We start from the raw sequence: 12972 nt of genomic DNA, 5'->3' as shown, positions 1-12972 counted from the left end.
CTCTCTGGTCTGGATGCTACCTCTACGCCCTTGGTTAGACAGACTCTAAATAGGCTCAGCAATTTCAGCCCAGTCCCAAAGCTTGATGAGTTGGCATCTGGAAACGATAGTCAGTGGTCAGAAGTGAATGAAAGCATGCTCTGATCTCAGAGGAACAGGCCAGGAATGAGTCATTGTTGGAAAACTGTGGTCCTCTACGCGGTGGAAGAGAGGATGGATATAGAAATGGTGAGGCCCCAAAGGTGGATGATGAGGAATGTGAATCTGATGCAACTCAAAGTCCTGATGAAGATGTTGAAGATAATGGAATGATAAAGAAAGAAAACGTTCAGTCAAGTCTTAAACAAAATAGGTATTCAGGATTTGTTCAGCAAGACAGATTACCTGAAATTTCTCCGCGGAAAAAGAATAACAGAAATGAAGGTCAGCAGAGGAATACTGCTAAAGTGACAGATGATGCTGATGGTGATTTTGATGAGGATGATGACGATATTGGGGAATTGTCAAGACTGTGTGAAGTAGCAGAGAGAACTTTTAATTTCCAGAGAAGTAATGGCCAAAACTCACCCATTAATGACTCAGGGAGTGAACCCTCTTCTCCAAGCTTACTCTCTCCTGTATCATCTAAATCTATCCAGAAATTTTCCAATGGTAGTGGAATTGGAAATGGTAGTAACTTTGATTCACATAGGTCTGTGACCGGTGATAATGACTTGTTTGATTCTGATGATGGCAGGAACTCTCCAAGTATCCTCTCATCCTCACTATCACCAAGTCCATTGAAAAGAAACAATGAAGAGTGCTCAAGAGGGGAGGTAACTCCTAAAAAGTTGAAGTTGGAATGCTTGCAAAGTTTAGCAAGTCCTATGCGTAGGAAACTTGATAATCTCAGTATGTCACAAGATTAGATGTATTAGTACTAGTATTCTGTTAAAAACCAGAAGAACTTAAATATGAATTTTTTTGTCCTTTTTTTTTTTGAGAGAGAGACAATTCATTAACATTACTGTTATTCCATTAATATTATAAATGAAAATCACAATTTCAAGGTTCCATAAAGTGGCCGGTGATCTTTTCAGAACATTTTATTAGAAATTGCACTTTATTGATCCTTTTCATTTTGTGGATTAAGTTAACAACAAAATCCATGAAAACAGGTATTCAACTAATATGATTAAAACCACAGTATTATGATGAAGAATTGACTCATTTTTTCAACCCCTTTTGTGTTCATAATTTTTGTTCTTGATGAATACTCATGTTTCTGGGTACTTAAAACTATTTTGCATCAGTCATTTTGACATTGTTTTATGGAGTTTTTATATCATGTTCAAGAAAAACATTGCTAATGTGATCATTTTACACGATACTTTTTTTGCAATGCATTTATATGAATTATATGTATGGAAAGATATTTACAAATACATGTGTGTTAAGAATCTATCATGCTACCAAAAAATAGCTAATTGACATCTACTCTTGTGCAGTGAAGCTTCCTTTTTGTACCAACAAAAACTAGTCATTTATTTAAAACAATGATATTGTTTGATTATGGGGAATCTAGTTTTAGTTATTCAATTGTAGAAACCTTAAGTATGCCATTCTATTGGGGGAAAATGCTGGTTTTTAGCTCGCCTAATGTGAAAGCTAAAATGAGCTTTTCTGATCACCATCCGTCCATTTAAATTTATGGGGGCCAGTTTTTGTTTATTGTAGGTTTTTTTGCATATTCGTGGGGATGTAAATTTGTTGATAATTCGGTTTTTAGTTTCAGTAAGAAAGATAACTCTTGAGGATGTAACCTACCCATAAATACAACGAAAATTGAGCTACATGAATCCTATCAATTCCACAGTAAGTGAGAGAAAAAATCTTCTCATGAACCATTGATCAGAATGGCTTAAACTTGTTTAGAAGCGTTCTCAGATAGCGGGGTTGGTTGAATTTTTACATAGGAATTCATAGAGGAAAATAATTTTTAAAATCTTTAAAAATCCTCTGAAAAACCATTTGGCCAGAGAGGCTTAAACTTATGTGAATATATCCTCAGATAGGGTAGATTCATGTACATGTATGTTCAAATTATGATCCCATAAGGTAGGTTGTGGCTGTGGTCAAAATGGGTGTCATATTTGTACATTGAAGTAAGACAAAGAACATTTACAAAATAATAATTGATTTAATTGATTATTTAAAAAGGAAGTATGTCACATTATGGAGGTGTCCCATACCACTTTGAAGCTGATTTTTTATCAGGGTCATGGCTATTGTTTTCTCATTAAGCGATGTTGCCCCATGACCTTGTTTTTAATTACAGACCGCCAGCTGAAAGTGGTCAGTTATATGATATGTGAAGTTAAAGGTTCTAACTGTGCGTTTCTGCATAGCTATTTTGAACAACTCATTATTTATTTAGACGTTTTTACACAGTGCTTTGAAGCTGCTCAGAGAGAATCTATGTGAAGAAGACTTATTAAATGCAATAATCTGAAGAAAAAAAACAAATGGTTTGCAGTCGTTGTTTTTATGCATGCTAAATTTGTTTCTTGTTGTCTATTGTTTGATAAAAGAAACATTTTTGAGTTTTACATGGTTTGTATTTGTTTACAAAATTTGTACTCTGTATTTCATGGATAATGAGAATACATGTATTACAATAGAAATAAAAAATAAAGTAACGTTTCTCACAATGCTATAACAGAGATCTCTGTTGACTTCTCAATTCCTTAAAGTACCTGTTCACCATAATTCTTTTAAGAGGTTACCTTAATTGCAAATATAAGTCATCCAAAACACTGTCATGAAGAATTCTATAGATTTTGATATTCTAATAAATGTACGTTACATCTTATTTCTGATTTAAATCGTTTACTCTTGGCAATGAATCTCAACACAGAGATGTGCACCATTTTAACTTTTGGTGGTTTATAAATGGTTTTAGTGGATTGCAAGCTTTTCATCAGTGTAATGAGAACCAGGTGTATTTCGCAAAACGCAATAAATAACTTGAAATAACTGCCACCCTACAAGTGTATTCCACTTCTCTCCGTTCTTAATTCCACTTTAGCTTTTTTAGTTTCTTCCTATTAATATAAACCTCCAGGGTGTAGGGTAGGGGTCCTCGATGTTTCCGAGCCCGATGTTTAAAATCCCACAATAATTGATAGTTAAATTTTAGGGCCCCATATATCAAACATAGGTAATCATAGATTACTAAGCTCACCGAGACGGAGCATCACCCTCATGAGACATCACCTTCATAAGACCACCTTTATCATTTTATATGAAAATCATACTTTATGATCTTGGATATTCATGGATTCTGTTTTGACAAAATATCGTATATCATCTGATAATTTTTTTTTATGAAAATCATATGTTAATCAACACAATGATATAAGATAAAATATTGCATCATGTCATATTTATAATATATATCATATAATACAATAAAATACCGTAATAAACAATAATGAGATATGATATTGTAACGTATGATATGACATTGTATTGTGTTATACCTTATTGTATTTGATCACATAATACAATATCATAAAATATAATACATTATTGTATCATAATATACAATACTATACATAGCAATATCATGATACAGTATCATATCATAAAATATCAAAAAATTGATACAATATCATATAGTATCGTATAACTTTTTATAATATAACATATGATATCATATTGTATCATATCAAACAATATTGTTTCATATCATACAATACTATATCATAGGAATCATTTTATATCATTTATCAACAAAGACATCTATCTACTGAGCAGGTTTGAGTGAGGTAGGAGATTTCTTTAGCATCCTTGATAATGAAAATCAGGCTCTGCATCTGAAGCAACCTCTGCGTTTAATTTATAATAAAGTTAAATCAACTATGCAAGCTATCATCTATAAAACAGGTGACCTGTTCCAAAAAACTAAACCTCATCCAGCATCCGAAACCTTTGGCTCAGATTCAGCATTCAAGCCCATCAGGTGCATTGGTATCATAAGACGCATCATCCATGCAAGTTTGGACCAGTAATAACTAAGATATCATCATCAGAGGGCACTAGCAATTAAAACCTTAACTTCCTCCAGCATCCGCAACCTATGGCTCAGATTCAGCATTCATGCCTGTCACGTGCATCTGTATCATAAGACACACCATCCATTCAAGTTTGGTGAAGTTAGGACCTGTAATAACTAAGATTTATATTTTAGCATCCTTGATAATGGACATCAAGCTCTGCATCTGGAGCTACCTCTGCGATTCATTCAAATTACAGTTAAATCAACTGAAGACGCACCATCCATGGAAGTCTGGTGAAGTAAGGACAAGTAATAACTATTAAGATATCATCATCAGAGGGCACCTGTTTCAAAAACTTTATTTAACCAGCTCTTAAAACCTTAACCTCCTCCAGCATCTGAAACCTATGGCTCAGATTCAGCATTCAAGCCTGTCAGGTGCATCAGTATCATAAGACGAACCATCCACGCAAGTCTGATGAAGTTAGAACCTGGAGTAGCTAAGATATAATCATAAGAGGGCACCTGCTCAAAAAACTTTAACCAGCTCTAAATACCTTAACCTCCTCCAGCATCCAAAACCTATGGCTCAGGTTCAGCACTCAAGCCTGTCTGGTGCATCAGTATCATAAAACACACCATCCATGCAAGTTTGGTGAAGTACGAACTAGCAGTAACTAAGATATTGCTATCAAAGGGCACCTGCAACAAAAACTTTAACCTGGTCCAACAACCTTAACCTCCTCCAGCATCTGAAATTTAGGACCCAGATTCAGCATCCAAGTCTTTCAATTCCATAAGTAGGTCCAGATGCATCATCCATGCAAGTTTGGTGAAGATAGGACAAGTAATAGCTTAGATACAGGACCTGCAACAAAAACTTTAACCAGGTCCGGACGCCGACGCCACCGCCGACGCCGAGGGTATAGCATAAGCTCCCCTTGACTTCGTATCGGTGAGCTAAAAACTACAAATGACCATATCACCATATTTTTACAGTGGTCGTATACCACTAGTATATGACCCTGAAAATTTCAGGCCCCAAATATGAATAATAAATTTTGAACTGCGAACTGCGTTCTAGACCGCAGTTCACTTTTCAATTGCAAATAAGCATGAATCTCATAAACTAGAGATGTCCAGTATTGTCCACTTCACCATATATTCACAGTGGTAGCCGTAGGGGTATTTCACTACTAGATGATCCTGAAAATTTCAGGCCCGAAATATCAATTTTGAATTGCGTTCTAGAACGCAGTTCACTTTTCAATTGCAAATAGCAAACTGCGTTCCAAAAACCGATTGCCCTTTGTGTGTCTGTCCTTCTGCCTGTCTGTCTTCTCGTTACAAAAATTTCTGTCGCAACTTTTTATCGCAGATGCTTGAAATTTTAACACACTATTTGTTAATTAGGCATGCCATATCATGGGATATATTTTTGTACCAATCGGACGTCAACTTCCTGTTAAATGTCGACTTTGCTTATTTTGCATATTTACATCAGAGCGGGGGTATCACTAGTGAGCATTGGCTTACAGATATCTTGTTAATCTCTGTTTTATTAAAGTGAGACTGAGATTTTTAAAAAAATGAGCTCGGCTAAATTTTACATAGTGCACAAAGCGTGTATATAAGCTCGCACAAAGTTTGTCAATTCTGTTACATACATCAATCTACAAACACAAAAAATTAGGGTCGAACATTTTCTCCATATCTTTGAAGTGTACAACAATTGCTTGGGGAGTGTAATGGTCCAATATGCCTATCATTTCCCGATTGTACCATCGAGAGATACAGATATGTTACCCAATTTAATACCACTTTAGTAAACAAACCTTTTGGATGTAACGAGTATCCATATTTTAAACTGAAGTTTCCTAGGTCATTAAACGTTAATATTGTCAAACTTTACAAAACAAAAGAATAGAATTAAAGTTTGGTTATTATATCCAATTCATTTTCATTGATCAAATACAAATTAATATACTATTTGTGTTATCCATGAATTGGTCTTGTGTTATCATTTTATGATGGATATCAATCTTTCTTATCATAAGAATCCAACCCGTACCTTTATATTACGATCTAAAAAAAACACGACATTGTTTGAAAAGACTCCTTAATGAAAAACACTTTGAGTCAAACATGTTCTGTTAAATAATTAAAATTTGTCGGAGCTTAATTTTCGTGGATTTCGTGCGACTTTTCAAACAATAATTAACATCCCAATCGAACCTATAGCCTTCATTATACTTACAAAGGTATCCACTAAAATACATCCCTACGAACATATTTAAAAATTGATAATCCACAAATATATTGACCCAAAGAAATAAATAATATCAAAGAAAAAGTGAGAAAAACTTTTATTAAATCAATAAGATGAATTCTAATCAGAGGTAAAGTCTTTTTTTTTAATAAGCGTTCTTAATACATTAGTTTAAAAATTATGTTGATCATACAGTTCCCATCACAGAGCTATGATAAAAGTGTTTTTAATGGTTATATTATACATTAATTAAATTTACAATTAAATGTTCTGATAACTTGGTTTTCTTTTTTTCAAATTACAAATCACATTACAGGGTGATATATCTGCTTGCTATAGTATATCTCAGTTTAGAGATTGAGTAATCTTCTACACTTAAGACTTCAATAATTCTCTCCCCATTATTTGCAATCTAAATTCTCCAATTTTCCAGTCAGGTTTTCAATACCATCCTGATTCTGCTCCTCTGAATCTAAGTTGTGCTGTCTTTCCGTCTGATTCTGCTCATCGGGATTTGAGCTGTTGCTTCCTCCAGCTATAGATGGTGATGCTGGCGTATTGTCTTGAGCTGGAGGATCCCCATTCTCGTCAGATCTGAAATTTTTTTCAATGACTTAGTAAATGCCCAAATACTTATTTTGATTAAGGCATGCATTGTAAAAGAAAACTTTAACTACAGTCTATCCAAAGTTATTGTTTCCGTCAAATTTCACGGTGTTTTAATGAAAATTTATAAACATGTCAATGAAGTTCAATTGAAAAGGATAAAATGAATAAAATCAAAGATTTCTACACTGACATCTCATCTGTTTTTACCCAGAATAGTCCAGACGAAAAAAATTTGATTTGTTAAGAAAATTTATACTTGAAAAATCTGACTTCTTTTATCATTCACTCAGAACACCTCGCAATCGGTTATATTCACAAAAATGAGTGTAATTGATTAATAATCGATTAAGCAAAATTTCTCTATGTAATCTAGTATGAATAATTAACCGATTACAATATTTTAAAGTTATCATGCCCATGCCTGACCCTCTCCCATCTGGCTGATAGGAGGGAGCTCTGTCAACAGTCCAAACCGTGGCTTGATAAGATATCTGTATGACAGTTAGTGAAATGTATTATGTATGTATTAAGGAGAGGGCAATCTAAGTTTTAGTCTAAAAACTTGTCTCGCATCCTTTTGACATATTGGGTTAATGAACTGTTAATAAGATTTAAGGTCTACATCTTTAATCGTGAAGATGAATGGGTGTCTACGAACAAACTAAAGGTAACCTCCTCTAAAACAACAAAAATCCCCAGGGGCTTGGTTGTCGAATATTACACAGAGGCTCCTGTGAAAAGTGCAATTCTTTATTATTTTTTTCCGAAGACAAAAATGATTAAAATTGGAATTTCTGTGTATACCAATTAAAATCCACTAAAATTTCAATCGTGATATAAAAGTTTATTTTAAAGTAAATTTTTAAAAAATATTTATTAATGTACATTCAATTTATAATACAATTTTATAACGTGACTGAAACAGGGATTTTTGTTAATTTCTGTCTTCGATTACAAATAATTAAGAACTGCACTTGTCCAACAATCAAGCCCCTATGGATAACACTTCTTCTGGTGAAAAAGGAAAATTAATTATTTCTGGGTTTTTTTCTTCTTTACCTTAATTTTGAAACAAACCATTGTTTAAAAAATACTCACGATGACTGATTCTCATCGGCACGATCACTATCATCGACACTCTGTCCCAGCGAGGCTTCTTCTTCCAGAATCAACCGCATTTTATTTTTTACTTCTTGAGGAAGGTTAGCTGCATCTGAAAAATGAAAAAAAAGTTTTCAAATAAGAATTAAATATTATGAATGAAAAAAATGTACACGCGTACATTTAGTTTTTTCGATCATTTTTTTTTACCTTTGATCATGCAGCGTTAACAGTTGACAAGCGTGTAGCGATGTACATATAGATGTATGATTGCATTACCAAGTCATTTCATTATCAATTATTTATTATACAGCTATCTTGTAACTTCGCATTTAAAGACCATTTAACTCGACTGTATATCTGCCATGTTTGAGGAAGGCATGCCCCTCTTTCTTCTATTACAACCATTGTTTACGTTAAAAAGAAGGTATTGCTAGGGGCATGGTAAAAACGACAACTCTAACGACTTTTTCTAAACATACGTTAAAAATTTCTTAAATGAGTACAAGAATTTATAAGTACTTATAGAGTTTGTAAAAAAGCACTGTCAATTCTATTTAACATAAGAAATAAAAATGTTATAGGATGCAAGTTTTATGTAATGATTCTTTTGGCCCCTTATTAGTAAACATAAATGACATGATATAGTTAATGTTTGAATTAAACAAATAATTTTAGTGATTTATGAAGATAAGAAACAAAGGTGGATATTTAAACAAACCTAATCTTGTTACATCATTTCGACATGCATTGCATATGCTGGCCCACTTAGTTTTCAATTGTGAAACACTCCGTACATTTCCGAATTCTTTGAGTTGTTCTTCAATCCCTTCCCAAATTCTATTTATCATGTTTCCCCTTAAAATTGGCCTCAAATATTCCCTTTGTTCGAAAACTAACTCCGTTAGTTGCACAGTTTCTGGGTCTGTCCAATTCCGTCTTGACATTTTCAACCGCTTCCTTCTCCTGTCTTATGTTGTAAGAATTTTTTCTGTAATTGTTTTTTCAAGTAAGATTTTTCTCAACACGAATTCGGCTTTGAAATCTGTATGGGTATATATCAATCAATGGTACAAGTAAACTCCTACTCTTAGCTCTGCTGGGTTAGGGTTTATATACTAAATCTTGCCGTGTACATGCGCACTCTTAGTAATATGAATGTGTTCGACAATTCCATGCTTGATTACACTCGGAACTCCTCGGATGTCTCGCGCACTCTACATTATGTTTGTATGGAGCGTAGCGGAATCAGCCGAGGATTGCCGATTGTGCTTGATTACGCGTCGTTCTCATCTCGACCACGTGATGGAGAGAGGTACCACGCGTAATCAACCGACCTATCCCAGACACATAGGGTTGTATTACAGGTGTGAAACCACAGGAGTTCGATGAATTGATGATATAATATTGAAACTTCCCCCCACAAAGATAGAAATGTGTTGTTGTTTTTATAAAAAGGTGAATTGCAATTGAAAAGCAATTGAAATAATCAATATACAGATATTCGGGTTCATTTAAGACAGGGGCGTCGAATATCGCACGCCAAATTCACAAAAATTAGCAAATCATAGTTTCACAGTCGATGAACTAGGTTTAACGGTTGTAAAGTTAGCTACGTATTGTCATTCTTAATTTTTATCTCTTCATTCTTAAAATAATCCAAAGAAATTTTGTAATGTTACTAATCTGTATCTATATATTTTTGATATAGATTACAATCTATTTCTTATTTAACCTTCACAAGTATTCTATATACTGCAGATAAAGGACGTTGTTTACTCTTATGGTTTAATTTAAGTTCTCAAATTTGGATTGTTATAAAGTTCAATGTCATGAGTAAATTTTTTTTAAACACAAAAAGTATTTATGAAATGAATTATTATTGACATAACATTCGATATTTCTATTATCTTATGGAATTAGGTTCAAACATAGTTTTAGCATAACATAGGAAATTAGAATTAAATTTTTCAGATTTTGTTTCCTCACTAAAATATTTTTGGTTGTACTATAATATTCAAAGCTAAAATTTTATTTGTTAGTCAACATAATTTTGCATATTTTCTGTCGATTTTTTTCTCGCTTTTTCATTTAGATAATCCTATGGCACTGGCACACACTACAAAAATATTAAAAATGGCCAACACGAGAAAAACTGTCAATATAACAGCAAGTCGGGTCTTCTTTAATGTGAACAATATCCATTATCCATTTGTCAACCCTGAATGCAGAAGGATAAAACGTACGCTCAACTAGGACCTTGGGTCACCCGAAAATAGTTCTCCAAAATGAGTGTATTAATGAGCACTTATGGAACTCTTTTACAAGTGAAGATAAGAATGTAAATCTATTTTCTATTTTTCTATATCCATAGGGAGACCACAGGTCACCTTACGTCCTAAAACAATGTCGTAATCATTTTGTTAATCAATACGGAAACAAAAGTCACCAAACAGCTGCCTAGTGTCAGTTTTACAATATTGAGATTCATCAGAAGTGATCCACTGTAGGGAGACCAGGGGTCACCTAATGTGTAATATCAATGGGGAGATGTTATCCGGTTATCTTATGACATTTTACAAGATTAATATTTACTGGAAGTCAGTCATTTTAGAGAGACCGGGGGTTAAATTAGTTAAATTAAGTTTGAGACCAGAGGTTACCTTAGGTCCTAAATATGAAGAGAGAAAAAATAATATTGGTAATTAATAGAGCAGGTGTCACTTTAAGTGAAATATTCTGCAAATTGGAGATTAATCAGACTTCATCCATTCATTGACTACCTGGTGTTACCTCAGATTATTTTACAAGATGGAGATTCACTAAGGTTATTTACTGTAGGATAACCATAGGTCACCTTAGGTAAAAATAGAATGTGACGTCACCAATGGTTTTAGATTGATGTTGTTATTCTTTGAGTCAATATTGAGACCAGATTTAATAAATATTTTAATATACAAGGTGAAGATTTTCCAAAGCCAGAGGTTACCTTATAGGGGCATGGTCACGATTTTGGTCAAAAATCATTTTTCCTATTTTAATATTTACAATGCTTCAGTAAGGTATTCTTAATAAGCAACCGAAATTTGAGTGTAATTTGTTGAATTGTGAGCAAGTTACAGAGCTTGAACTTCTTTGCAAAGTAAACAAAGCGTTTGTTTATATTTTAAATGTTAAAGTGAAAATTCCAATTCCAATTTTAGACCTCAAATGAATGTGTTAAACGTTAGAAACTGTTTATTTATGCTTAAAATAAATTAAAAGATAGACAAATCAGGTTTACAATTTTTTTACTGGTATATTGAACCTATGTAAACAAAAACAGGGCACGAGCGTTGTTTACATTACAAAGAATTCTCAGATCTGTATCTTGCTTTTAACTCCACGAATGACTCTCAAATTTCATTTGATCGTTGGTATTGCATGTCTAACGCATTCTAAATAATAATAGAAAAAATAGAAAAATAGAATTTGATCAAAATCACCCCTATGGCAGCCACCACATCTCAAAATTTTGATTATTTACCTCAAATTCATTTTATATCAGCAGAGTAGGGTCAATACACTAGTCTTATTTTAAAGGGGCATAGTCACAATTTTGGTCCAACTCTATTTTAATTTCTTTTTTTTATTATTTACAATGATTTAGAATGCATTTCTGATAAACAAATGAAATTTGAGAGCCAGTGCTAGAGTTATAAGCAAGATACAGGGTTCACTATTCTTTGTCATGTATACAAGGCTCGTGTCCTGTTTTTGTTTACATAGGTTCAATATACCAGTTTAAAATCTTTTTCATGCTGATTAGTCTATCTTCTGATTCATTTTAAGGATAATTCAACAGTTTCTTATGTTTAAAACATTCATTTAAGATCTTAAACACATCAGAAATTTTTACTTCAACATTCAGAATGAAAACAAAAGCTTTGTTTACAAAGCAAACAATTGCAAGCTCTGGAGCTCGCTTAAAATTCAACGAATGACACTCAAATGGTTGCCTGTAAAAAATGCCTTACTAAAGCATTGAAATATTCAAATCGGAAAAATAATTTTTGACCAAAATCGTGACCATGCCCCTTTAATACAATAATAGTTTAAGTATTAAATATTCAATGACCATTAACTCAAGAAGTAGGTCATTGACCTACTTTTTTGAAATTGGAAAATAACACTATCATGAAAGGTGGCTTTACATTATCATCAGTGGAATTTTTTGAACATTCTGAGTAAACGTAATCCAAAAAGGAAATTGACAGTCTCTGTAACCTTAAATTCTGCGAAAAAGCCACTGCTTACGTAAATTTACGTTTAATGACAAGAATATCAAATGTTAATTTAAACTTTAAAAAGGGCTTAAATAATTACTGGCTTTTAAGCCAAAAGCTGTCCCGATATGTATTTTCTTTAACACCCCCCCCCCCCTCCCCCCTCGAAACCCCGGTTATTTGGATTTCTGATAATTAAAACTACATTGTGCTGCAAACATGATCACGAAACTATCTTAGGACTGTGGTGTATTCTAAGTAAGTGTAAGGATACGTTTTAGTCTTAAGTCTGTTTCTCGAAGCACTCTCCTAAATTTAGGAACCGCCATAACTTTGTTCTACTTTTAGAACATTATTAACCTTTTCTTAAGACCATCTTAAGGTTGTAAATTCACATTTTACCGGACATTAGACCGTTGTGAAGCTTTATCATGTGATCGTTGGAATAAGGCAGTTTTTCTACAGTTCAAATATTTTCGACAAACCTCAAATTCTTAATCCGGGAAGGAAATTAAGTCATTTATTCTATCATATGCGTTTATTCTAACACACACCCCTTTCTCAGTTGCTGCATGGGAGCTGACAAATTAAACAACTTTTTTTTTCTCTCGCAAATTCTCTGTTTGACCAAGAGATATATTTTCACTTATTTTAATAGCTACACTAAGCAAGTTTCATTCATTGTTTTG

General features: G+C 33.3%; 1 protein-coding gene across 1 annotated transcript; it reads right to left on the bottom strand.

The window, feature by feature from the left end:
* Positions 1 to 6388: 6388 nt before the first annotated feature.
* LOC128184373 (uncharacterized) lies at positions 6389 to 9135 on the bottom strand. Its single transcript, XM_052853816.1, has 3 exons — positions 8740 to 9135; positions 8016 to 8130; positions 6389 to 6902 (listed from the first exon to the last, which is right to left on the bottom strand). Exons 1-3 carry the CDS (start codon positions 8963 to 8965, stop codon positions 6710 to 6712), a joined length of 534 nt encoding a protein of 177 aa, XP_052709776.1. The 5' UTR covers positions 8966 to 9135; the 3' UTR covers positions 6389 to 6709.
* Positions 9136 to 12972: the final 3837 nt, after the last annotated feature.

The sequence above is a fragment of the Crassostrea angulata genome, chromosome 5 (genome assembly GCF_025612915.1).
Source record: "Crassostrea angulata isolate pt1a10 chromosome 5, ASM2561291v2, whole genome shotgun sequence".
Classification (NCBI taxonomy): Eukaryota; Metazoa; Mollusca; class Bivalvia; order Ostreida; family Ostreidae; genus Magallana; species Magallana angulata.
The sequence above is the reverse complement of the archived record's forward strand: the minus strand, read 5'-3'. Positions and strand labels throughout refer to the sequence as shown.